The following is a 27,340-nucleotide window of genomic DNA, read 5'->3' as shown; positions in this document are numbered from 1 at the left end:
CTGGAAGAAGTGGCTGGGGAGAGGGAAGTCTGGGCCTCCCTTCTGAAGCTGCTGCCCCGCGACCCGACCCCGGATAAGCGGAAGAAAATGGATGGTGGATGGGTATACATATATATATATATATATATATATATATATATATATATATATATATATATACATATAAATAAAATATACGCAAAATATTATTTTTTCAAATATATGACTAAACTAACCTGGGTCATGTGAGCACAACAATGTATATTTTCCTGGTGTTTGCTGAATATTTTTTATTTTAAACATTGTAGTCGGTGGATGATGCCTGTAAAAGCCTTTGTCCTATAAATAATTATAAATGTATCAATAAATTGAATTAAAAATCATGTTTATATATTTTCCAACTCCATTGAAATTTGTCCCTAGTTTTTGTCAACACTGTCAGAAATGAAAAGAATGTAAAAAAATCAGGCATTATTGGGGGGCACCAGAACTTCTGAGGACTCCATGACCACTTCCCTTCTCTTCCTTTGCTAAGAGGGCTTGTTAGCTCTGGTTAGCTTATATAATTCTTTTGTTTTTTCTTCTTTTTATTCCTAAGTTGTTTGTCACAGCCATAATGTGTCAACACCATAACTGACCATTTACAAAACTTTTATGAAATTTTGTGAAATAAAAGCTTAATTTTGGTAAAATGTAAAGATTTCATGGACCTGATTAGCTACAATATGGCCTCCTTCAGAATAACATCATATAAATTGAGGTAGTTTAGCTTTTTGTCAACTCCGTCAGATGTCAACTCCATCAGTTTTTCTGACTCTTTCAGTGAAATTGTTGTCAAATCTCACTTAAAAGTGCAATTAATTCATTTTCATGTAATTTACATAAATTCCATTACTTCACATGTATCAAGTTTTTCATTTTACTCACTAGTTTGTCACCACCTTCGGTTCTGTGTCAACTCCGTCACGCAGTATCAACTCCGTCAGATGGACTTTTTGTTGTTTTTTGTTTTAAATATTTATTTTGTTTCTTGAGAAGCATTTGTCTGTAAAATGAGTAAAATATTTCTAATAGGGTCATTAAAAATTATTTTTTATTTATTTTTGTCAGATGGTGATGACAACGTTCTAGGTCAGGTCGATTAAAAATGTAATTTAAAAAAAATTTTGCAACTGGGAGCCTGAACATTAGCATCTTTACATTTCCAAAACATTATTTGTCATATTTTCATACGTAAGGTTGAGAAATAACAAAAAAATTATGGGAAAATTAAAGCCCATTTTGTCCCTATTCTCAAGAATCACTAAGCACTTTTCAGCAATAAGGAAGTTATTGCTGAAAAGTTAAAAATTATTTTTTATTTATTTTTGTCAGATGGTGATGACAACGTTCTAGGTCAGGTCGATTAAAAATGTAATTTAAAAAAAAATTTGCAACTGGGAGCCTGCACCTTAGCATCTTTACATTTCCAAAACATTATTTGTCATATTTGCATACGTTAAGGACCTGAGTGGAGTTGGCCCCCCCACCTTCTTCAAATCAGACAAAAACGTTTGTGCTACGTTTGTGCCGGTTTGTGCAGCAAAAATTTTCGTTTGTGCTGCTATCATTTTAAAGATATAAAGAAATGTTTCTAGAGGTCATCCAAGGTCAACCAGCCCCCCACCTTCTTCAAATCAGACAAAATGGGTGTCAATCAACTCGGCTATGTTTGTGCTGGTTTGTGCAGCAAAAATTTTCGTTTGTGCTGCTTTGGCTTTGAAGATATTAATGAAAAGGTAAAGGTCAAAAGGTCAACCAGCCCCCCCACCTTCCTAAAATCAGACAAAATTGGTGTCAATCAACTCGGCTACGTTTGTGCTGGTTTGTGCAGCAAAAAATTTCGTTTGTGCTGCTATCATTTTAAAGATATAAAGAAATGTTTCTAGAGGTCATCCAAGGTCAACCACCCCCCCACCTTCTTCAAATCAGACAAAAGGGGAGTCAATCAACTCGGCTACGTTTGTGCTGGTTTGTGCAGTAAAAATTTTCGTTTGTGCTGCTTTGGCTTTGAAGATATTAAAACAAAAGTTTCTAGAGGTCATCAGAGGTCAATGATCACCTGTTCATGTTGAAACTGGGAATTTCATTTAAATTATAAGTTGCTAACCTATGAACATGAATAATTTAATTTTAACCTGGAAGAAATTCAATTCAAACTAACTCTTATTTAGAATGAACAGGTAGGTACAACCATAGACATAATATAAGAATAGATGCCTCATGATTGAGGGCGGCCATCTTGGAGCAGTCCACCACTCCACTCAGCGTTATATGTGTAGCAGGCACAATAATAGATCAGCGCATGTAATTGATCATTACACGCTTTTTTGTTGCTGGTGAACTTATTCAAACATCTATCAAAGCTACATTTATAAACAATTGTATTTTTTACGTTTTTTTTTTTTCATTGGTACATAGTTCCATCCATCCATCCATTTTCTTGCACCCTTTTTCCCTCAGTGGGGTCGGGAGGGGTGCTGGTGCCCATCTCCAGCCAACGTTTCGGGCGAGAGGCGGGGTACACCCTGGACAGGTCGCCAGTCTGTCGCAGGGCAACACAGAGACACACAGGACACACAACCATGCACACACACACTCACACCTAGGGGCAATTTGGAGAGGCCAATTAACCCGACAGTCATGTTTTTGGACTGTGGGAGGAAACCGGAGTACCCGGAGAAAACCCACGCACGCACAGGGAGAACATGCAAACTCCATGCAGAAAGACCCCAGGCCGGGAATTGAACCCAGAACCTTCTTGCTGCAAGGCAACAGCTCTACCAACTGCGCCACTGTGCAGCCGGTACATAGTTCAGCATATTTAAATATGCGATTCCACTTAATTTTTACTACCTTCCGCATCATTAATCGACTGTAGTTCAAAATCTACTATACCTAGACACTTCAAACCTGGACTAAATTATTCTGCTCTAATAGCAGAATATGTAAAACCATGTTTGGGATTTGTTAAAACTTTGTCTGATTTGTGAAAACTTATTAAAATTCGATTTTCACCAATTTTGGCACCTCTTTCATTACTAAAACTTTTCTAATTAAAAAAAATACAACTCATAGACACTTCAAATCTGGATTAGATTATTCTCCTCTTCAAGATGGATATTGAAAACCATGTTTGGGATTTGTGAAACGTTTTTCTGATTTGTGAAAAATCAAGAAAGTTAGATTTTCAAAACATTTTTGGCATCTGGATCACACTAGAAATGATACTGAAAACTACAATCCTGGAGTGGATTATTTGAATTTACCTGGCTTTAGATTTTGACCAGAATGAAACCAAAATTGAAAACAGGCTATTCACTATTGTTATGAAATGTCCTTGCTTAAAAAATAACAAATGTCAAACTTCCAACTTGGAAAAGTCAATTAAACACATAAAATTACATCAAAAGTTGAGATTATTTAACCAGTTTTTTGCATGCAACGTTACATTTTTGTTCAGAATTGATCCACAGTGAACATAATTTTCATCTGTCCTTCACTTACAGCAAACCCTTATAGTAAACATGCAAGCATGGAGCAAAAATGAGTGCAAGCAGTTCCTTTAACCTGGAGACACCTTCTCACAGATGCTGGCTCAGATAAAGCAGCGAAGTACCACAAACAACTGGGGGATAAAGCATATGCAAAACAAAAAGAGTACTTATGCACTACTACTTTCGTAGCTGGATATAGATTTTAAAAAAGGCAATACCACAATAAAGAAAACATTCAGTTGTTTTAAGTAATCACCCACTTCATGCTCCCCTTACGGAAGGTACTGGAGATGAAACGAATGCAATAACAAATCTATATGAAGATTGAATTACAGGAGAGGAAATTAACTGCTAAAAGTTAATTTAACAGCAAAATGATAAGTTTTAAAGAAGTGCTCATGATCCAAAACAAGTGTTGAAAATCTAACTTTCTTGATTTTTCACAAATCAGAAAAAGGTTTCACAAATCCCAAACATGGTTTTAAATATTCTGCTATTAGAGCAGAATAATCTTGTCCAGGTTTGAAGTGTCTAGGTATAGTAGATTTTGAACTACAGCCGATTAATGATGCGGAAGGTAGTGAAAAATTAAGTGGAATCGCCCTTTAGCTATTGGAAGCTAGAAATCGGAACCAACTTCAGCTTCGTGCACTGTAGCTAATATTAGCTGGTATCTCGCTGGTGGACATAAATACAGTAAAGTAATATTATAATCACAAAATATATACAATAATATGTCCATCTTACTCGTGAAATGTTGTCTGTGGAGCCTCACATCAATAGTCCATCGATCAGAACAACAATATCCCTCAGTGCTGAGGCATCTTCTGTTGTTTTGGTTGAGCAAAGTAGGAAGACGACCTCTCCAAGATGGCCGCCGTATTTCCTGCACCGGAGCAGCCAATGCGGGGTCTACTCTTATATTATGTCTGTGGGTACAACACCTCCCAAAGCTATCTCGGTGACCTGTATTTTAGCTTCTGATCACTAGAGGGTGCTATTAGACGAACTGTACAATTGAAAAACAAAAAAATAAGAATAAAACCAAACATGTGCTTTGCATCTACTCACCCATTTTGAGCTCAATGTTATGATCAAGAGCAATCATCAACACTTCTTTTTAATACTTCATAGCAGTGCATCAAGGTAGGTTTGTCCACTTGGATCTGCAGTATGCAAGGCTCATAAAAGAAATTTACTTTTAAACATTTTCCAAAACTGTAGCTATTTTAGTACAGTATAATACATCTCATCTGTGCAAAAAATAACAACAATAATCTGGCTTCTCCTCCAACTGCAGAAATGCACCCCTCAACAACCGTTCAGAGCCAGGAGATTGTCTCAAGGCAGAAAAACAATGTACTGTTCTAGGAAAACAGTTTATCTGCAGTCATCACTGGCTATGCTGACCTTTACCTTTTCACTAATATCTAGCCGAGTTGATTGACACCCATTTTGTCTGATTTGAAGAAGGTGGAGGGCTGGTTCACCTTGGATCACCTGACCTTTTGACCTTTACTTTTTCATTAATATCTTCAAAGCCAAAGCAGCACAAACGAAAATTTTTGCTCCACAAACCAGCACAAACGTAGCCGAGTTGATTGACACCCATTTTGTCTGGTTTGAAGAAGGTGGGGGGGCTGGTTGACCTTTTGACCTTTACCTTTTCATTAATATCTTCAAAGCCAAAGCAGCACAAACGAAAATTTTTGCTGCACAAACCAGCACAAACGTAGCCGAGTTGATTGACACCCATTTTCTCTGGTTTGAAGAAGGTGGGGGGGGGGGGGTTGACCTTGGATGACCTCTAGAAACATTTCTTTATATCTTTAAAATGATAGCAGCACAAACAAAAATTTTTGCTGCACAAACGTAGCACAAACGTTTGACACCAATTTTGTCTGATTTGAAGAAGGTGGGGGGCCAACTTCACTCAGGTCATTTTGGGCCTATTCTCCAGAATCACTAAGCACTTTTCAGCAATAAGGAAGTTCAAATTGCCTCTAAAAGCTCATAACCATTATGAACAAGACCATTCAGAGCCATTATCAGGCCAGGAGACTCACATTGGCCCCTCACTTCCCTATGGATCTCACATGGGTCTTGACAGCATTAAGACCCTCTGATTGATTGTTTTTGACGGAGTGGTGTATTTCTGCAGTCTTAGCGTGGCAGCATGGGAGAAGAAAGAGGATCTCATATTTTTCTGTTGTGAGGAGTGAGACACACTGGCTTTGCCTGTGGGTTTTTCCTTACAAGGTGAGATGTAACACCGAGTTGCAGCAACAGCAGCAAACTGCGCTCTCAATGCAAATTGGCTACATTTAGAGTGTGTAGCTCAAGGCTGAAGAAATAAAAGTGACATTCTTCAGATGGGGTTTGGATAAGCTGAAGGAGGTCATGATGACTGAGCTTCAGTATTTTGAGGGGGGGAGGAGGGGAGGGGGTTCAAGATGATTCATAAGGACATGTAGAGAATGTGACACCAGCAGCAGGAAGAGGAGGAAGAGTTAGTCTGCATTTTAATCTCTGAACATTATCACCCTGCTGTTGAAACTAAACAGTACCCTCTGTTGGATGACACGGAGAATGCGTGTGTGAAGAAGGAGGTGTGTGTCCTCCAGCTGAACCCAGTCAGGGTGTCTGAGACAAAAACGTCCTGCTTCAGATGAGAAAAGTCACAAAACATGACAGTGAAGAAATCTAACAGGATTTCAGTCCAAAATTTTAATCGCTTGGTTCTTTATCATCTTCTGAGGCCGATTGGTTGTTGATGTTGCTTGAGATGAGTAACTTAATTTTTGAAGCTTGAAATGTAAGAAAATTTCTAATTATCCTGAATTTCCTTCCTGCTGACTTTTTAAATGTCTTTCTGAGTTTAGATAACAATCTGAAAGCTGCTCAATGTGTTGGACATTAATTTTCATGTTTAAAGAAGCGTGTTTTCCAGGCACACTTTGTGTTTTCTGACTTTATAGCAGAATAAAATAGCTATGGCTATGATCACAGTTCACATTGCAGTCTGAAGTGACCCAAATCCAAATTTTTACCTTAATGTGACCTGAATCAGAATTTTTCATAAAAGTCTGAACAACACAGATTGTATTTTTTTGAATGTGACCCAGGTCTAAATCTGATATGTGCCAGATGTTTTCAAACTTGACCCAAGTCTGTACAGCCAGGTCGCGTTCTTCCTGTCTGAACATAATTCATACTCAACAAACATCACTATCCTCCTTCCTGAAGCGGCAAGAAACAACCATGGTGGATGTTAATCAGGACTAAGTTGTTAATGTGCTGGCTCCAGTTGGATAACAACTTTAAAATCGTAAGAGCAAAACGAAAAGCCATTTTTCTTTTTTGCAAAGGGTTAGGGTTAGGGGTTAGGACAAAAATCTAACTGTTTTCCTATGAGAAACTCACTCCTGAACTTCAGACATCAGCTTCTGGACTAATCAGGGGGGAGACAGTTCTATTCAGCCACGGCTCTAGCACAGTGGTTCTTAACCTGGGTTCGATCGAATCCCAGGGGTTCGATGAGTCGGTCTCAGGGGTTCGGCGGAGCCTCTGCCGCGGAGGTAAAGACACACTTGTGTAAAGTCGTGATGACGCCCCGCTTTGCCATCATTTGCTGCAAAGGATCACGTTACATTGCTTAGCCAATCAGTGCTGCGGAGGAGCACTGATTGAAGGAGTTCCACTCTCAGCATGGATTTGAACTGGTGTCTTTAATTACTTCAGCAAAACTCACAGTTTTTACCATAGACATTAATACTATAATATTAATGTCTATGGTTTTTACCAAATTCCATAGTCTAAATCTGCTCCTTAGTCGCATCTTTTCGGGGTTGCTACTGCCTCTAGTGGCGGGTTCGGTACCTCAAAAAAGGTTAAGAACCACTGCCCTAGCAGATCTGCAGCTTCTTCAACGCCTGTGAAATCAGGCGTATGAAATCAGTTGTATGATGAGTTTGGTCATTGGTTGGCTGCGTTTCTGAACTGTGAAGAATGTCATATTATTCTGGTTAATGTTTATGTTTACAATAATGTCTCTTAAAATAAACTTTTATTGTCTGACATATCTGATGTTACAGAGTACAAAAACATTTACAATACTAATTTTGTTTTGGTTGGAGGGAACGTCATTATGGCATCTGATGATTGGCTGGACAAACGTCGATCTAAAGTAGCGGTTCTCAACGTGGGCGGTACCGCCCCCCAGGGGGCGTTCAGAGGACGGCAGGGGGCGCTGGCCCAAAAAAGGTTGAGAAACACTGATCTAAATCTACCAAAAACCCTCATAATAAAGTTCTGCTTGATTTTTGTGACAGCCACTCATTGATCAATATTTGAAGAACAATGTCAGGCAATTCTCATGGTGCTTAAAAATCTGGAATTTATCTATGGCTATTGACACCTGAGATTGATGATTTTATTTCAGAGGCATTAATATCAAGTGCTCTATTCATCTTAAACTAAAATCAAAGATAAATAAAAACAAGACAAACACTTATTCGAATTTTAATGCTGATCTTTTTTAAAAAAATGACTACTGTAATCTAATCAAAGATTTAATTTTAGAAATCAGATTTGACAGAATTTGGAAATTAGAATTAGAATTCCTTTTAATGTCATTGTACACAAATAAAGCACAAAGAAATAAAAAAATAGAAACTCTCAAAGAAACACAGACGAACTGGGATGTTAAGAATAAATAAATAGCTAGTTAGGAGCCGCTGCCTCCATTCTCTCTGGAGGCAGTGGGTAGCTCTGTGCGGCGTTTATGACCCTCTCAAGCTGGAGAACCACAGTGAGACACAGTGGCTCAACTCCGACTCCACAGAGCAGCAGCAGAAAGACACCAACAGCTCAGTTCTCAGCAAAGGTAGGACAATGTTCTGCAAGTATCTGCAAGTCTTTATCCTCAAGTCCCAAGTCAAGACAGGCAAATGTCAAGTCAAGGCCCAAATCTGAAACTTGAAATCAAGTCATTTTGAGTCTTTTTTTAAACAATATTGCAAATATATGTCAAATGTAACAGACTGGACTGGAGACATAACAATGAAGCCGTCTAAAGAAGGGACAGAGCAGACTGGACTTCTTGAGGAAGATGCTGCAGATCCCTGCAGATGTTGTTGAGAGTGTCATCTCTTCTCTTCTGTTGGGGCAGCAGCAGCATCAGAACCAGGGACCTAAAAAGGCTCAACAGCCTGATAAAGAAGCCTGTGGAACCTCTGAAAATTTTTATACAAAAAAGGATTTTTCATAGAATCAAGAAAATAATGGAAAACCCTGGTCATCCTCTTCATGAGACTGTCTTGGGAAGGCAGAGTGCCTACAGTCAGAGGCTTCTTCAGATTCACTGTAATACAGACTGCTACAAAAGATCTTCCCTGGCATCAGCCATCATCATCTACAATAACTCTTTAAAGAATTAACCCTTCGGAGACAATTGACGCGTATCCGCGTCTTTTTTACATGTCTGATTTGGCGCGTCGTAGCAGCAAGACTCCGCCTCCCCCAGTCTCACTTTCTACTGGTGTTTAAAGTGCACATGTTAAACTACACAACAGTTTTTAAATTGTGTTAATAGGCCAAGTAAAACCGGAGTTATGCTTAAATATGTAAACCATATTTGTTTCAGTTAGCGAAATTGTAAAACCCGCTCCGTTCCACAGTGAGACGGAGCTCTCTCAACACAAAGAATATAACAGATCCCATCACTCCAGCTCACGTATTCAACTGATAAGAGTTCACATTTTGTTGCAGATAAACGAAGGACAGTGACGCAAGTAACGGCGCGAAAAAAGTAAAAAAAAAAAAAAAAAAGTAACGCGGGAACTGAGAACAGAAAAAAGAGGCACGTCAACAGATAGTTGTGATATCAGACGTCTTGGGAGTCAGTGTTCTAAATGGCCGTTTTTGACTAATTTTTGATTTTACCTTTATATTTCTTAATAAAAACCATTAATATTGCTTTATGTGCTATCATTTTTTTCAGGACAACCTGAACTTTGTCAATTTACACATATTTTTGTCATTTGGACATACTGACATTGCATTTTGGGCCTAAAATAACACAAAAAAAGAAAATTCGACTAGAAAAAGTTTTTATTTTGTCACTGTGAAACCCACAAATATGTATAACAATTATGTTTTATGGTTTAGAATTCTAAAGTATACTCTATATTTCAAAATCAATATGTACAAATACAGGAAACAACTCATGTTTAGAAGATTATCATCAACAAAATGTAGGTAATTCATTCATTTGTGCACAAACACATCAAAACAAGATTCCAAAAAATATAAAACTTTTCCAAATAAATTGAAGTCATGGCAATTATTTATCTATATTTGTACAATTATTTACAAAGGATAAGATGTAACATAAGACAATAAAAATTATTTGTGCCACTCCAGAAAACAATTTCTGTCCACCACAACACAGAGGGGCACATCGCATGCCTGACACTTCCATGGAGTGTCGTACCGTTTTTTGTACTGCAAGCAGTGCTTGCATTTCAGTCTGCCTTTGGTGGCTTTTTGGGCAGAATCTGTGACTGTGGAAATTGCCACAGGAACATGGTCTGCTCTCCTGCTCTGAAAAATGCCTTCCTTGCTCATGCCACAAAGCTGAGACATGAGCTCCACCATGAAGTCTTTGTGCGTCATGGCCTGTTCTTGCTTTGTGCTGCTCATCTCACGGTGCAAGATGAAGGCATTTGTTGTTGCAATGTCCAGAAAATGGAGCAGCAAAGTCCTGTACCAGCGGCTTGTTTTTCTCTTTGTGGAGTAGTACTGGATCAACTGGTCTGAAAGATCAACTCCACCCATATTTTTGTTATAGGCCACAATTGGTGTTGGACAGGGAATCTTTCTCACAGACCAGCTCCCATCTGCAGCCTTTACTGTCTATTGTATCTCCAGAAAAAGCAGGATGGATGGTGGAGCACACAGAGACCTCACGAGTGTCCATCCATTTCACAAAAACGAGGGGTCCTTCTCTGATCCACCTTACAGATCCTCTTTTGCTTTTCTTGGTCAGAGCATTTCCCCTCCCTCTGGGACATCCCTTTCTGTTCTCCCTGTATGTTCCACACGCTCCAAACTTCATTCTTGCTAAGTCCATAAAAAGTTTTGGACTAGAATAAAAATTGTCCATATAAATATGGTATCCTGTACCGAGGAAAGATGTCTGAACAAGATCCTTGACAACATCATAGGCCAGGCCATGCTCACTTTGAGTTTGTGTTTTGCCAGTGTAAATCTTGAATGCAATGGTGTAACCACTGGCTGATTCTGCCAATACAAAAATTTTCACTCCCCACTTTGTCGGTTTGTCCTTCAAGTACTGCGTGATCCCTGTTTTTGCTTTAGTTCCCACCATTCTTTCATCCACAGACAGCTCTCTTCTTGGGTGGAAATAAGCCTGACAGGCACAGAGGATGTCATCGTACAGAGGCCTGATTCTAAAAAGCTTGTCATGTCCAGGGGTTCCTTTTGTTTTATCATTCTGTTCATCTTCCTCAGGATCACTAAGGTGAATGTTCCAAAATATTGTTCTGAATCTGTCTCTGGACATCACTTTGCATGGAAGGGGCACAGACAAAATATTGTTTTGCTTCCAATAGTCCTGAATACTGGGCAGTGAAACTAAAGACATATATATCAGTAGACCAAAAAAATTGTACAGATCTTCCATTTCAATGTCATTCCATTTGTACTTTTTCCCTAATGTATTTTTTGCTGCATTTTTGTTTGTGTTGAGGCAAATTGTTTTCACTGTGTCAGTGGCAAAATATAATAAAGAATAGAATTAGAATTAGAAAGAAATGCTTTTCTTTCCATCCAATTCCAAGATCCCATGGAAGCTTTGAATCCTTTAGCACGAGGATTGCATGCATTCATTGTATCGAACAGTCTGTCAATCATCTGTAAGAAACTGCGACATCTAAATCATTATTTGAAATGCCAAACTTGCAGGGTTTTGTTAGGTATCCGATAGGTGAATTCAATACTTTGCATTCACTGAATTCTGTTCTAAATATACAGATAATTATTTGATAAGTAATAACAGTCTTATTTTACCAGAATGTTAATTCATTTTATAATGGATTAATAAAATATATACTTTCATTCTCTATTAACCAATTGCATTACCTCAATAAATGCTGCTGTTGCCTCACAATCTTTAAACGGAGAGTACCCAAGATCTCTCATAGTGCGGAGGGCCACTGACACGGAGCGACTCAGTGTTTGTGCAGCCAGGGACACTCTCATCTTGTGGTTCTCAAAGTACACATGCTTGTCTGAAATTTTATTGGCAGCGTGTAGTCCATGTTGTTTCTGCACATCATTGAGATGATTTATGTACCTCCAGTTGATATGTCCAGTGGTTGTTGCTATTGGGCTATATGCCTGCAGAGTAAGAATTGAGTCACAACTTAAATAAGTATAAGTCAACTTATATTAAGTATAAGTTGACCATTAAATCCAATCAAATCTATGAACATGAACAGATACAAATAAATAACTTGCAGAATTAGGTATACCACAATCATCAATCACCTGCAACATATTACGTGTCAACTTCAGCATGTGGCATGGATCCCTCATTACAAATACTCTCTCTCCAGAAACTGGATGTGGGAAACTGGTTTTCAGGGGCTCTTGTGGGTTTCCCTTCAGTTCACACCCAAGTTGGTTACACATGCTGATGTTGGTAGCATGCCCATCCATTGTTATACATAGCACCCGAATTCCTCGAGCATGCAGCTCCTCTAAAGCATGACTGACAAGTACCTTTTGTGTGTCTGGTGACAGAGACACTGTGAGGTAGTACGCAATGGGAGCCTTCCAATGCCCTTGGAAGCCAACCACCATAAACACGAGAACCTCAGTAGCAACCTCAGTCTCATTGTTTCCATCCCCCAGGTCCACGAAGCCAGACAGTGACTGTGTATGTGGATTATATTGCACATGTTTTCTGATTGCCATTGCATCCAAAATGAGTGAAACAAATCCATATTTAGCATGGTCTTCCTGGCATCTTCTCTCCAGCATATCCAGCATCATCTTGTTCAAGCCAGGCCTGTCATCTACTGAACACAACCACCTGTAAAAAGTTGGAGGAGGAGCATCAATATTTAACATGTTTGCAATATTAAAAGGTTAAATAAAATAAAAAAATCATTTGGGCAATGTTAAGACTACCTTTGTAATGTGTGCGGATGTGGGAGGGGAAATCTTCGCTTCTCTCTAAGGTATTTGTATGCCTTTGGGCCATGGAGATGAAGTGTGAGGGAAAACTCTCTATATTCGTTGGAGTATTCATGGCCCTTTTTCTCCATAAACTCTAGTTGTAGATCTGACAATTTAAGAGGAAAAAATATAAACTCTCCTTCTGATATAGCTCAGGAGGAAAAAACAAATACAAGAAAATGTACATAAATTTTGTGGAATTAATTTTGAATTACCAGAGTAGAATTCAAGCCGTTCTTTAAGTTCTTCATTAATGAGATTTTTTTCACTCAATTCCCCCAAAAGTGACTTTACTGTGGTCTTTGCCCTCTTCTCTCTGGCCATGGTGTTTTTCTTGTCCCGCTCCAGATATTCCACTCTTGCCAACGGTAAGAGAAGCTGGCAAGGCATAGCAATGATCCTATAGACAGAAGGATGGATATCACATATCACTTAGACACCACTATGGTACACTTTCTTTCAGACAACAGCAGCACTGTATATGTCTTCAACTGTGTGTTGGTTTTATTTGTGAGAACATTCAACATGAGTGTTAGATAACAATTTAGATTTTAATATGATCTTGACCATTATGATATGAGGTTTACAATAGAAAAAATACTCATCATTAGACTGAGGTTGCAGGTCTGAACTACAAGTTTCTGGGTCATCTTGAGAGGCCACAGACACACCAGTTCGAGCTTTTGTGGAGGTTATTGTAGTCCTGTAGTTTTGAACCTTAAATGTAAAAACCTTATGAATATGGACTTTACAGTATATACTGCATAAACACATATCTCACCATCCCTTAAGACGAATATTATATACATTTATGAATGCTAATGAACTTATAATAATGCACCTACTCTTTGAAGGTGAACTGGGAAGCTGAAAATTGATGGTATCGCATCAGCTCTCAATCTGACCAGTTTTGTCAAAATCCTCCATTTTGAAATGCTCACTGCATAGTACAGATGAATCACTTGCAGTGAATCCATCCCTCCTCAAAGCTATTTCTCACCTCTTCCTCATCTCTTTATCCTTTGGAAACCTTTAAAACAACAACGTGATATCTGGGAGTGTGTACACAAAAACATTGTCCGAATGAGGTCCATGTTTTATTATTCATATACTGTTATTTAGTGAGTTGAAGTTATTTTGTACTGGCTGATCTGCACATAACTGTTATAAGAAAGCAAAAATAAAAAGACAACGGTTGAAACTAAGAAGCCTTGTTGCCTTCGGAAGCTAGCTGAGCATTCAGAAAAACGTTATACTCGCTATTTTTGATCTTCATATTTAAAAGGACATAAAACTAAAAATTTGATTAAGATTTGTTGATAACGATAATTAACCAAAGCTACTGAAATTGTGAGTAGGCCTGTTTGAAACATATTCCTGTCATCAAATCTCCGGCTGAAGATCGATAGCTAACATTTGCTGTCATTTCGCTGGTGGGCATAAATACAGTACAGTAATATTACATTCACAACATACTAACAATAATATGTCATTCTTACTTGTGAAAAGTTATCTCCCGGTCCCCGGCATCAACAGTTCTTAGATTTAAACACAAAAAAGCCGAGCAGAACTGAGGCATCTTCTGCTGTTTTGGTTCAGCAAAGTGCGAGGGTCTACCGCTCCAAGATGGCCGCCGTATTTCCTGCACCGGAGCAGCCAATGCGGGGTCTATTCTTATATTATGTCTACGCATTTGCACCTGTCGGCCACCGTAGGAGCTAGCTACATTTTCAACAACAAAAATTGGTGTGTTACCAACACCAAGTGCTTAATAAACATGATTTGCTTTAAAGGTAACTGAACAGAATTTGTCCCCTTGTTAATCTAACATTTCTCTTTCATACATTTTATTTGTTGTTGGCTTTCAGGGCCCTGTGATGGACTGGTGACCTGTCCAGGGTGAACCCTGCCTCTCATCTGATGGCTGCTGGAGATGGGCACCACCAGCCCCCCTCACCGCTCTGCAAGGATCAGTGTGTTCAGATCATGGATGGAAGATTTTAAGGTAGTTTGTCTCCTTAAGTCCACATTTAAAACAGCTTCATAGTTAATGCCAACATCAACTGATTCTATGACATTGCTGACTATTTTTTCTACTTCTAACATAAACAGGCAAAGAAGAAACCCAGAAATGTTTTTCCACCCCAGGCATCTGGTCCCAATCATCATTAGTTCTGATGTCACATACACAGCGAGTACAAAACGTCTTAAAATTGTAAGTATTATTTTTTTATTTGCCATTTGTCTGCCTTCTTTAAAATACAAATGCCTTCTTTGTTTAATTGCTCTATTCTTTTTTGTAGGTTTCTGTATGGTGCAGTGAACGGGAATGTTCTGCCATTGATTTTCACTTTCATGTTTTATTGTCACACTTAAAATTTCATGTTCATTGTGTTCACTTTTGATGTGTAAACTGATAATTTATGTAAAATTCATAAAGTTGAGTAAAATTGGACAATTTTAAAATGTCGGTAATAAAACAAAATATTTGAATTACCTTGGGCATCTTGTGTAATTAATCTTTCCATGTAATTGTAGCCTAGAACAATGTAAGTACTGTAGTGTAGTTATGCATGTCATGTACAAAAGACTTACGAGTAATTAAAATTGTACTTTATTAGCAATAGCAGTAAATCAAAAATAAAAATTAAGTGTAATTCAAATACATTACTAATATATTAGTAGTATATTACAAAAATTAAAAAATATATTAAAAGTATATTTTAATATTTAGTATTCTATGATAGAATTAGTACACTCAATTTGGAATATTTCTCTTGAATACTACATAAAAAAGTATACTTAAAGTATACTAAGTACAACTTTAAGTTGTTCCAAAAAAGTACGTTGAGTATACTAAAGTATACTAAAAGTAATTAAATACTTTTACTTGGGAGGCTTATAGTGCACTGGGGGAAACCCTGAATGTGCAAATAGACAGTGAACTCTGCTTATTGCACATTTTCCAGATGGCTTTAAAGGGCCTACAAAGAGAAATACATTTGTGAGTTTGTGATTTTTACAAGACAAACACAAAACAGTTCGGAAATCTGAGCTGGAAAACACAGAAAGCAATGGAAAAACTGGCTTATAGCAAAAGGGAAGCTTGAAGACTTCAGTTACCCTTCCTACATCCAAACTCAGCAGCATGTAAACTTAATTGTTTTTGTATGGACAGAGTGAGCTCTAGGTTTTTGGAATGGGGGGAGGGATTGCAAGGTATGCTTTGGTTTTTTATATTTATTGTTTGTATAACAGAAAAATTCTAATAATACTTGGGGGTGGGGAGGATTTAAAAAATAACAAAACAAAAACAGTACTTGGTTATACAATCTTAATGATCAACTCAAATCTCTACAAATTCTGCTCTGTGGACATCAAAATTACTAAAAATGTATTTTTTTCCCCTTGTCAGAACATATGTGCTTTTTTGCAACAAAAATTGTGTAACAGAGCAAGTGACGTCCTAACAGGTAAAAAACGCCAAATAACCTGCACAGCATTTTGGCATGCGCTCAAGTCCTCAGTGACAACAGAGTCTGTCCTTAAAATCAATGCTGAAAGGCTGACAGTCATATTTAGGTCCAATCTATAAGTCCAGTGTGAAAGGAAGATTATTTTAGACAAAAATAGTCTTTTCTCAAGCTATGCAGTTTCTCTTTTCATCTATGACATGAGTGATAGCACCCATAACTGTGCACTACTGCTGGGTGCACTGAGATATTTGCATGGAACATGGGTAAGAGCAGGGAAACAGGCTTTCATTGAGCTTCCAGTACTCCAGGACTAGCAGCTTGGATGCACAGAACATCCAAGCTCACATCTTTGATGATTTCAAAGATGTTCCTCGTACTCAGGTAATAGAAGATTGTACTTAGCTCAGATGCAAAACTCCTGGTTCTCCTCTCCTCCAAATATAAGTCTCATGAAAGATCCCAAGGGAACGGCTCCCCATGTTGAGGAGATCTTCGTTTCTTCACTCTCAAGTGTAGCACCCCACTGCTCCATCACCTGTTCTCAGGGGCAGAACTTTAACTCACTTGTGGGGTGGCTACTTGGGTTCGTGATTTTCAGGTAGATACCACGCAGGTTTACCTCATATGAGTAGCCGTTACTCCGCTACTGTTGTCATTCTTTTACCTTCCCAGTAAAATAATCCAGACATCCACGCACAAAGTTGTTTTTTCTTATTTATCTTCAACACACAAACCTGGCTTCTTCTATCTACCCTGAACGTTGGTAGGAATTTAACACACATCAGTCTCTATAACCCCTTATATATATTTACAAACATTAACAGTTCTTAAACTTACACCAACTTCACATTTCAGCATATAACTTTACACATCTCCGCACACAGGGCCCACTCTCACACATACAGTCCAATACCCGTTGACGCTTCCGTTGCAGGCCTGTTGATGTTCGAGTTCGCTGACACGAACGCAAAATCCTTGTTACTGTTCCTCTTGTTGGAACCGGGTGGACCCCAGAAACCGGCTCGCTCCGCCGACGTCCTCACCGTCACCGCTGCTTCGCGAGTCCACTTTCTTTTTTTTTCTCTTTTCCTATAGCGTCTCCACGCAGGATTCCTGTAGCTTTCTTTATCTTCAGGGAAACGTCCCCGCCATCTTGCTGCGTTACCCAAAAACGGGCTCCGCTGTAGTGTCCTCTAATTAGTAACAGTCCTCGCTTCCCATTACTCAATTGTGAACTATACTTATAATCTTATTTCTAACTCACCAACTATGTTTTACACAAATTCTTTTTCGTAAGATTCCAATCCCTCTTTCCTTTTTTTTTCTTCCCCTCTCTCCTTCCGCTCTCGTTCTCCTCTCCTTCCCAGAATCCTCTCGTCTCTCTTCCCCCCCGTACACTTCACTGCACCTCGTAAATCTCAGTTACTCTCGGACACAGGAAATCATCCCTCTCCGTACTTTACAATAGGTAAATCACCAAAATATACATTTATGTAACTCCATTACCCATTCTTAACCCCAGTTACATATCGGAAGACATAAACCCCCACTTCTTGTGGTTCTCCAAACCCCAGGGCTACACTCTCCCCTTCTTTAAACTGGTTTGATGTCCCCATCAAACATCAAAGTTACACAACCCAAATAAAAGTAGGGAACTGGGGCAAGCTAGAAATAACACAGTTAGGACATAGTGCCATAGAGTGACACCATACAGTAGAACAAGAAGGGTGTCTTGGTACCTTAACGGTTCCACTTCCAAGAAGTACTCCACAACTAATAACACTTACTGGGTGGTCTGATGGCTGTCCCAGTTCATCATAGCTTAATCTTATGACTGGTTTCCTCACTCGCTTAGAGCGTTCTGTAATGACATGCTCTCCCTCATCACTTTCCCTCTCTTCCCCTTCTAAATCTAGATCAGAGCAGAGCAGTGAGTCTTGATTGTTAGGTGAATTGGGACTTAATCCAGCATCATCAATAGTCTTGTGGGGCAACGTAATCTGAACTTCACTTGTGACTGTAGAGGGTTCTTTAGCTCTCCTCTCTGTTTGTCTCAAAAGTTCTCTCAGGTTGACTTGTAGAGGGACTGCCGTGTTCACCTCCTCATACTCAGAATCTGAAGAGAGTGCAACATCTTCTTGAGCAACAGGCTTGGCAGACTCAGACCGTCTCTGTTGGCTCCTAGTGACAGGTTTCCGCACTTGTTCTGTCTCAGCCTCAGCTGGAAATCGGACAAGATGACCAATGGGTAATAGGTGGTTGCGATGCACCGTCTTCTCAACCCCAAGTCCTCTTTCTGGTTTCACCTTGTAGACTGGCAAGTTAGGCATTCTTTCCAACACAATGTATGGCACTGTCCTCCATCTCTCTTTCAACTTGTGCTTACCGGTGACACCAAAGTTCCTCAGAAGTACACGGTCTCCCTCTTCTAGGATCTGCTCTTTCACATGTTTGTCATGTGCCTTCTTGTTTCGTTGGTGATTTTTGTCAGCAGCTTTTGCAGCGAGGTGGTAAGCTTGTTCCAGATCTTTCCGCAGCTTGGATACATATTGGTGGTAAGTTGGGCCTTTCCCTGTCTCATCTGATACTCCGAAGCAGATGTCCACAGGAAGACGAGCCTCCCTTCCGAACATTAGTAGATAGGGCGAATATCCGGTTGCCTCGTTCTGGGTGCAATTATAGGCATGCACCAACTGGCTGATGTTCTGACTCCATCTCTGTTTCTGAGCAGGATCCAGAGTCCCGAGCATGGACAACAATGTTCGGTTAAATCTCTCTGGTTGAGGATCTCCCTGAGGATGGTATGGAGATGTTCTGGACTTTCGGACCCCCAACACTCTCAGTAAATCCTGGATGAGCTTGCTTTCGAAATCCCGTCCCTGATCGGAATGTATCCGTGCAGGAAGTCCATAGTGAACAAAGAAACGTTCACACAGAATCTTGGCCACTGTGAATGCTTGTTGGTCTTTAGCCGGAAACGCCTGAGCGTACCTTGTAAAGTGATCAGTCACAACCAGGACATTTGCATATCCTTTCGAGTCAGGCTCGAGAGAAAGAAAGTCAATGCAGACCAGATCTAGTGGTCCCCGGCTGGTGATCTGATTTAAAGGAGCTGCTCGCTGTGGCAAAGCTTTACGGGTAATGCATCTACCACAGGTTTTCACATACTGCTCCACTTCTGACCCCATCTTAGGCCAGTAGAATCTGTTGCGAATCAGCTCAAGCGTCTTTTCCACTCCAAGATGACCTGATTCATCGTGGAGGGACTTGAGCACCATGGGAACATGTTCTCTGGGTAGAACCAGCTGCAGTACTTCTGTACTAGGTGGTTTATTAATCTTTCTATGGAGCAATCCATCCACCAGCACAAGCTTACTCGCCTCTCTTTGCAGGCAGATGGCCCCAGGGACAGTACACTTCTCAGATGAGAATGCTGGTCCTCCACTTAAGGATTTCTTGACCAGTGAAATCAATGGGTCATGGTCTTGTGCCTTAATCAGATCTGCTCTGCTGATCTGGGTCAAACAACCAAGCTCTAGTCGAGTTGGAAACACATAGCATTCTGGCATGGCAGTGGGAGGGACACATAGAGATTCTGCACAGCTAACTGGTTCAGCAGACTGATCTCTAGATACCTGCTTGCAGAGTGCTCTAACATTGTCAGGTGTTAAACTCCTGAACTCATCTCTGTCATCAGGAACAGGGTTTCGCGACAATGCGTCTGCATCAATATTGCTAGAGCCTGGCCGATACTGCAGAGTGAAGTTATAGGTGGAAAGAGCTGCGAGCCAGCGATGACCTGTGGCGTTCAGTTTGGCGGTGGTGAGTATATATGTAAGGGGGTTATTATCTGTCCTTACAACAAACTCTGCACCATACAGGTAATCGTGGAATTTATCCACCACAGCCCACTTGAGTGCCAGAAACTCTAGCTGATGCACTGGATAGTTCTTTTCCGAAGAACTGAGCTTTCTGCTGGCAAAAGCGACTGGCCTCAGTCCTTCAGGATGCTCTTGGTTTAGCACCGCCCCCAAGCCATTGAAACTAGCATCTATGTGCAGCACATAGGGCTTCGACGGGTCAGCGAACGCCAACACTGGCGCTTGGGTGAGGCATTTCAGGATCTGTTGGAAAGCTTCTGCGCAGCTCCCATCCCATCTTTCTCCAAAAGGTTCACTGACTTTATAGTAAGTTTTCTCAGGAGACTTTGCAGATTTCCACTTCTTTTGAGTTGGTGGATATCCCTTACACAGTTCGGTTAGTGGTCTAATGATAATTGAATAGTTTTTGATGAAACGTCTGTAATATCCACAGAATCCTAGAAAGGACTGGAGTGATGGAAGATCAGTGGGTTCCTTCCAGTGGGCAACAGCCTCCACTTTGCTTGGATTTGTAGCAATGCCTCGTTCAGACACTACGTGTCCAACATATGTCACTTGGGGTCTGCAAAACTGGCATTTATCAAGTGACAATTTCAGTCCAATTTCGCCTAAGCGGTCAATGACTTTGAGGAGCCTCTGCTCATGCTCCTCCAAAGTTCTCCCGAAAACAATTAGGTCATCAAGATATACGATAACCTCCAGCATGTGCATGTCCCCAACGGCTTTTTCCATGAGCCGCTGGAATGTTGAGGGAGCACCAGTTATTCCCTGAGGCATTCTTTCGAACTGGAAAAATCCCAAAGGACAAATGAAGGCGGTTTTTTCTTTATCCTCCTCAGCCATCGGAATCTGGTAATATCCGCTCCTTAAATCCAACACTGAGAACCATTTACTTCCAGACAAGCAGTCCAGAGCGTCATCGATGCGGGGCACCGTGTACTGATCGGGAATGGTCCTGCGGTTCAGTGTACGATAATCGACACACATGCGAATGTGTCCATTTTTCTTTCGTGCCAGCACAATAGGTGAGGCATAAGGACTTCTGGATTCTTTGATTATCCCAGCTGCTATAAGCCCTGGAGATGACGACGGAGGTCCTCTACATCAGCAGGCGCTATACGCCGGGACCGCTCTCTGAACGGGGTGTTGTCAGTTAGCCTTATGTGGTGTTCTACTCCAGATGCTAACCCCACGTCCCACTCCTCTGCTGAGAACACATGGGATCGTTCAGAGAGTTTTTCCCTCAGTCTCTCTTTCCACTCAGTCGGGATAGAGGAGTCTTCAAAATTGAATTGAGATGGATCAAGTTTTTTAGGATTCTGTGTCTTGGTGCTTAGAATCTCAGTCACGGTGTCAGCTACATGAAGATGAGCTACTACTGTGCCGATGGGTATGGCAGTTTCTTTCATAGACTCATTGCGCATGAACACCAAAAACTTGTCTTTATCCAACATCTTGGAGAATAAAACTGTGGGCTGCACAAACAAACTTGGTGGGAGTGCATGTGAAGCTGCACGCTCAGAGATGAGAATGCTATCTCCCACTCTCTTCTTTTCAATGACTTTACAGATGGCTATATGCTCACCACCAGCGGGGATCATTAGTGGCCCTGGGCCTACCCATTTAACATCAGCCACTGTAACATTGCTGTGCTTTGTCTCTTTATAGTTCAGATCTACAGGATCTGCGAGTTCTCGCTCTGTTACACCAACTCGTGTAGCATAAATGGTGTCTGAACTGACTGCTTTACGGTTTCTAGGGAGGGACCATACTTTGCTAACATTGGTGCCAATCAGAACTGGAATGGTGTCTGAGCATCGGGGGTCTGGGCATACTAAAGCAAGAATAGGAACTGATTTCCCTTTGTGTGATTTCTTCTCAGAAAATTCCAAGTCTACTTGAATGTAGCCTTTATATGGATAACTGCTCTCAGACTCACTTAAACCCCAGATGGCTAAACCTGACACTGGATGTAGAGGAACATGTGATAAGTGTTCGACATACCAGCTGTCAAAAATGATTGTGACCTGAGAGCCACTGTCCAAGAGAGCAGTGCATGGTGTTCCATTTATTTTAACATGAGCAGTAGCGGGTGGTCCTACTAGTCCTTTGGGCAGGTTACTGGCCTGCAGACTCACAGCGCTCTTCTTCACATTAGCATTTTTCCACTCAGAATGAGGGCTGGTAAATCTTTGACCTGATTTACCCCTCCTTTGTGCTTGAATCAACTTTTGTATGACTTTTGGATAGTTTTCTGGTGACATACATTTAGTAGAAATGTGCCCATCTTCGCCACAACGATAGCAAAAGATGTCACAGGGTTCTCGGTGCATAGCTGCTTTCAGCGTCTCATGACTTGGAGAAGGATCTGAGGAAGTTGGATGGTCTTTTGGTCTTGCAGCTGACTGGACTGACATTACTGAAACTTGTTTTCTCAGCTTTACAACCTCTTTCTTGAGGGCTTGAAGGTTCCCATCCCCTTCCGAGCTGCTTATTTCTGCTGCAGATAGTGGTTCAGGAGGATGTGAATGCTGCGACAGGGACAACGCTTTGAGTTCACTAACCTGTGACCTCAGCTGTTCAACCTCCACGGCCAGATCTTTTGAGTCCATAGCTGCTGCTGCAGTACTTTTGACATGCACAGACTTAGGGGGATTTAATCGACGGCGTGACGCCTCATATTCCTCCTCAATGCGGATCTCATTCAGAAGCTCCAGAAATTTAGGTGGAGAACTCCTCCTCTCTCGTAGCCTGAGACTTAACATCATCATGTCAGATCGTGTGGCACCTTTGATGAGTTGCTCAATACGTGCCTTGTCTTTGGATGAGGGAGGCAGACCCCCTCTCTGGACCACTTTATTTAGAACTCTTTCCATTCTCCTGAGAAACTCTGATAGCTTCTCAGCTGGGTGTTGGCACATCATTCTGAAGGCAAAGTAGAGCTCTTCACCAGTCTCTATTGTGCCAAAGGTGTTTTCAATAACATTTAGATACTCTGCGGGCGTTGCATCAGGGTTGTTAAATCTCACAGCTTGAAGGATCTCCATGGCTGGACCTTTTACACTCTCCATTATCCTCATCTTCTTTTCTCTGTCCGGCTTGTCTGACTCCTCAATCATCAGTTTAGCTTGCTCCAGCCAGTTTTCCAAGGGCTCTTCCCCTGGAGGTGTGGGAAGCACGCCGGAAAAGGTTCGAAGTCGTCTGTAGCTGCCATTGTCACTAGTGGGTCTTGAAGTGAGCCGCAAGACATCACCGACTGCTCTGATTATAGCCTCTGGACTAGATGCTTGGAAAAGTGAATTTTGGCTCATTTCTAACTCTGGTGTTTGTGGAGAATCTGTTTCCCTTTGAGCTGTACTCTCTTCCTCCACCCCTGATGGCCCAATGATTTCCCAAGGAGAATCACTACCTTCTGGTATTACCTCAGCAGGAATGGCTTTAGCATTTACTGTTTCCCTGCACTCACAAAGAACTGTCAGGCTTTGAGACACAGGATCAAACATTCTACCTCTAACTCTAACACGTCCAAGAGCTTTGATAGTCTGTAAAGTGTCTTCTATCACACTAACTTCGGTGTCTTCAGGGATATCTTTAACCAAAACTGCATGTAATGGATTAATCCCCTCTCCCTTACACCAATATAGTAACTGAGCCATCCTCTTTTTTTCACCAAAATAAAACACGACAAAAAATTACTAAGGAAAACTGGTCTTCTGCTGTGCTTATCCACAAATATGAAACAACTTTTGAAACCATCCGTTAGTCTTTAGACTTTACCAAAGTCAGACTGACCTTAGAATGTTTTTTTATCATGTACAGAAAATTACTTACTTTTTTTTCTAGTAACTGGTTGTCTGGATATAATACTGTTTCAATGCAAATAAAATCAAATAGATCCCAGCGGTGCCTCCATTTTATTTATGTAGCACCCCACTGCTCCATCACCTGTTCTCAGGGGCAGAACTTTAACTCACTTGTGGGGTGGCTACTTGGGTTCGTGATTTTCAGGTAGATACCACGCAGGTTTACCTCATATGAGTAGCCGTTACTCCGCTACTGTTGTCATTCTTTTACCTTCCCAGTAAAATAATCCAGACATCCACGCACAAAGTTGTTTTTTCTTATTTATCTTCAACACACAAACCTGGCTTCTTCTATCTACCCTGAACGTTGGTAGGAATTTAACACACATCAGTCTCTATAACCCCTTATATATATTTACAAACATTAACAGTTCTTAAACTTACACCAACTTCACATTTCAGCATATAACTTTACACATCTCCGCACACAGGGCCCACTCTCACACATACAGTCCAATACCCGTTGACGCTTCCGTTGCAGGCCTGTTGATGTTCGAGTTCGCTGACACGAACGCAAAATCCTTGTTACTGTTCCTCTTGTTGGAACCGGGTGGACCCCAGAAACCGGCTCGCTCCGCCGACGTCCTCACCGTCACCGCTGCTTCGCGAGTCCACTTTCTTTTTTTTTCTCTTTTCCTATAGCGTCTCCACGCAGGATTCCTGTAGCTTTCTTTATCTTCAGGGAAACGTCCCCGCCATCTTGCTGCGTTACCCAAAAACGGGCTCCGCTGTAGTGTCCTCTAATTAGTAACAGTCCTCGCTTCCCATTACTCAATTGTGAACTATACTTATAATCTTATTTCTAACTCACCAACTATGTTTTACACAAATTCTTTTTCGTAAGATTCCAATCCCTCTTTCCTTTTTTTTTTCTTCCCCTCTCTCCTTCCGCTCTCGTTCTCCTCTCCTTCCCAGAATCCTCTCGTCTCTCTTCCCCCCCGTACACTTCACTGCACCTCGTAAATCTCAGTTACTCTCGGACACAGGAAATCATCCCTCTCCGTACTTTACAATAGGTAAATCACCAAAATATACATTTATGTAACTCCATTACCCATTCTTAACCCCAGTTACATATCGGAAGACATAAACCCCCACTTCTTATGGTTCTCCAAACCCCAGGGCTACACAAGGGTCAATAAATGACAAAACAACTCTTTATGAGGTCAGGGTTGGCTAGCCTTTGTCTACCACTACTGTCATAGTGGTAGACAAAGGCTTCCTCATCTCTGTGTGAAGTGCAAGGTGTACTGTCCACCTTTTCTCAGAAAAACAAAAACCATGCTAGCTCAAAATGTCCTCCAGACAGAAAATTGCACATCTGTGAATGCACATTGAGCAGGTAATCAGAAGAGTTTAACAAAACAAACACTTTGAGTTAGTTATGCCTTTATCTATTGTTGGAACCATTAATGAACTTTTTCCAGTGGCTTGCCTGCTAGTCAATTATCAAAACAAACCATCAGGGCACGGGCTAAAGTGAACGATGGAATTGTTCACTTGAACTCAGTAAGTTAAGAGTTTCCCAACCCTGGTCTTCCAGGCATACTGCCCTGCATATTTTAGAGGTTTCCCCGTTTTCCACTTTACTATCCCATCCATCCATTTTCTGTACACCCTTGTCCCTAGTGGGGTCAGGAGGGTTGTTAGTGCCCATCTCCAGCTCCGGGCAAGGTTCACCCTGGACAGGTCACCAGTTTGTCGCAGGGCAACAGAGAGACAGGACAACCACTCGTTACTGTACTTAAGTACAGTTTTCGGGTATCTGTACTTTACTTAAGTAGATTTAATAATGGGGACTTTCTACTTTTACTCCACTACATTTTACAGTAAGTATCTGTACTTTCTACTTCACTACATTTCTACAAAACTGTCGCGTTACTCGTTACATCCAAGTCTCGTTGCTCTTTTTTTCCGTTAAAATGTGAAGTTCAGGGATTTAAGGTGGCGCCGTAAAATCCAACCAATAACGTGACTTAGTGTCTGTTGTCACCCATCGGCTCCACCTTTACTCGCACGCGGAGCTCCAGACATGCGCAGTGGTTTCCTCTGAGCGGGAGGAGATGTCTGTCTAATCGTCAGTAATATAATAGCTGCATAAATCATAAGATATGGCGACATGTAAAATCAGCAGCGCTTCGCTTTCACAGACGGTGGGACTTTGTCCACCTTTTAGCGTCACTTGGAAGGAAAGATTAAAGAAAGGTAAGATCTGTGGACGTGATGCTAACAAAGCATCAGCATCAGCATTGTCACTCATGCGCTGAATTATTGACTGAGGTGTCGCATATATGGGACAACGCTGTGACCAAAGTCTGCAATATAGTGATTTAACATTCAGGAACGATCCGATTCTTCTGGACGGATCTTTACTAAGTCCTAGGGACTGAAGCTTCACTTTGAGCACTTAGAGCCGTTCTTTGTTCTTGTGTACACTGCACTACACACATTTATTTAATCGCTGAATAAGTAAAAGTTGAACGTATGAACACAGAGCATGCTCATTGCTCATTGATTGATTTCGTCTCCTGTCATGGTGGCAAACATCGCAGTGGGAGGGAGGGTGAGAACAGTCACTGTGGTCCTTCTGCTTGGTTACTTGTTGCGCCGTTGGACAGTGTTCATAGTTGAACGATATTTACCGTTAATTGCAATGTTTCAGTTGTGGTTTCTGACATGTGCAATATGGGCAACCGCCCAGGGCGTTTTTTTTCTAGGGATGGCAGGAGACATCTGCGGATTGTAGCACAGCGATGAAAGCAAAACAGAATGAAGTGAGTTTTAATTGATACTGGTTAAAAACCTCTCCGGAACATGGCCTCCTTTTGAGCAATATGGCTGAAAATAACATGCCCAAAATGCATTGAATGTATCTCAAGAACTACAGAGTTTATTTTAATTGTTTTGGTATCAAAACAAAGGCAAGACCCTAGAGAACATGTTACAACTCTAAAAACCACCCTGCCTGTTACTGAGGAAAGTGTATTAATATGATAAACAGCAGAAATTAAGAAAAAAATCAATTTCCGCCTAAAAAAAAACACTTCAATCTATGAATGCTCCTTTCAAAACATGCAGTGAAAGCCAAAAAAAGTAGTAACAACAGTACACAATCTGACCTTTTACTGTGCCAAGTTTCATGAAAAAAAGTCAATCATATGAGTTTTAGAGAGATGCTACTAGATAAAAATCTAGGCGGACCTTCCAAATTAGCCATTTTGGCACAATTTGTGCCATTTGAACTTTCTTAGTTTTTATTTCTGTAAATTAATCATTTATTCTTTTCATATAATAAATTATTATTTATCATAAATAAGTAATTACATCTAATAATTGTTTTT

At 40.6% G+C, this 27,340-nt stretch overlaps 1 protein-coding gene and 1 long non-coding RNA gene across 2 annotated transcripts; one reads left to right on the top strand and one right to left on the bottom strand.

The window, feature by feature from the left end:
* Positions 1–10,445: 10,445 nt before the first annotated feature.
* On the bottom strand, positions 10,446–13,169 carry LOC108166277 (DNA transposase THAP9). The gene is made up of 4 exons (XM_017304621.2): positions 12,995–13,169; positions 12,732–12,885; positions 12,087–12,633; positions 10,446–11,936 (listed from the first exon to the last, which is right to left on the bottom strand). The coding sequence occupies exons 1-4, from the start codon at positions 13,167–13,169 to the stop codon at positions 11,652–11,654; spliced, it is 1,161 nt and encodes a 386-aa protein (XP_017160110.2). The 3' UTR covers positions 10,446–11,651.
* Positions 13,170–13,274: 105 nt separating this feature from the next.
* On the top strand, positions 13,275–15,390 carry LOC145551780 (uncharacterized). The gene is made up of 3 exons (XR_014087701.1): positions 13,275–14,784; positions 14,892–14,994; positions 15,083–15,390. It is a non-coding gene; the product is annotated as an uncharacterized LOC145551780 (long non-coding RNA).
* The last annotated feature ends 11,950 nt before the right edge of the window (positions 15,391–27,340 follow it).

Source organism: Poecilia reticulata, chromosome 5, assembly GCF_904066995.2.
Source record: "Poecilia reticulata chromosome 5, P_reticulata-male-v2, whole genome shotgun sequence".
NCBI lineage: Eukaryota > Metazoa > Chordata > Actinopteri > Cyprinodontiformes > Poeciliidae > Poecilia > Poecilia reticulata.
This window is presented reverse-complemented; position numbering and strand designations above follow the sequence as displayed.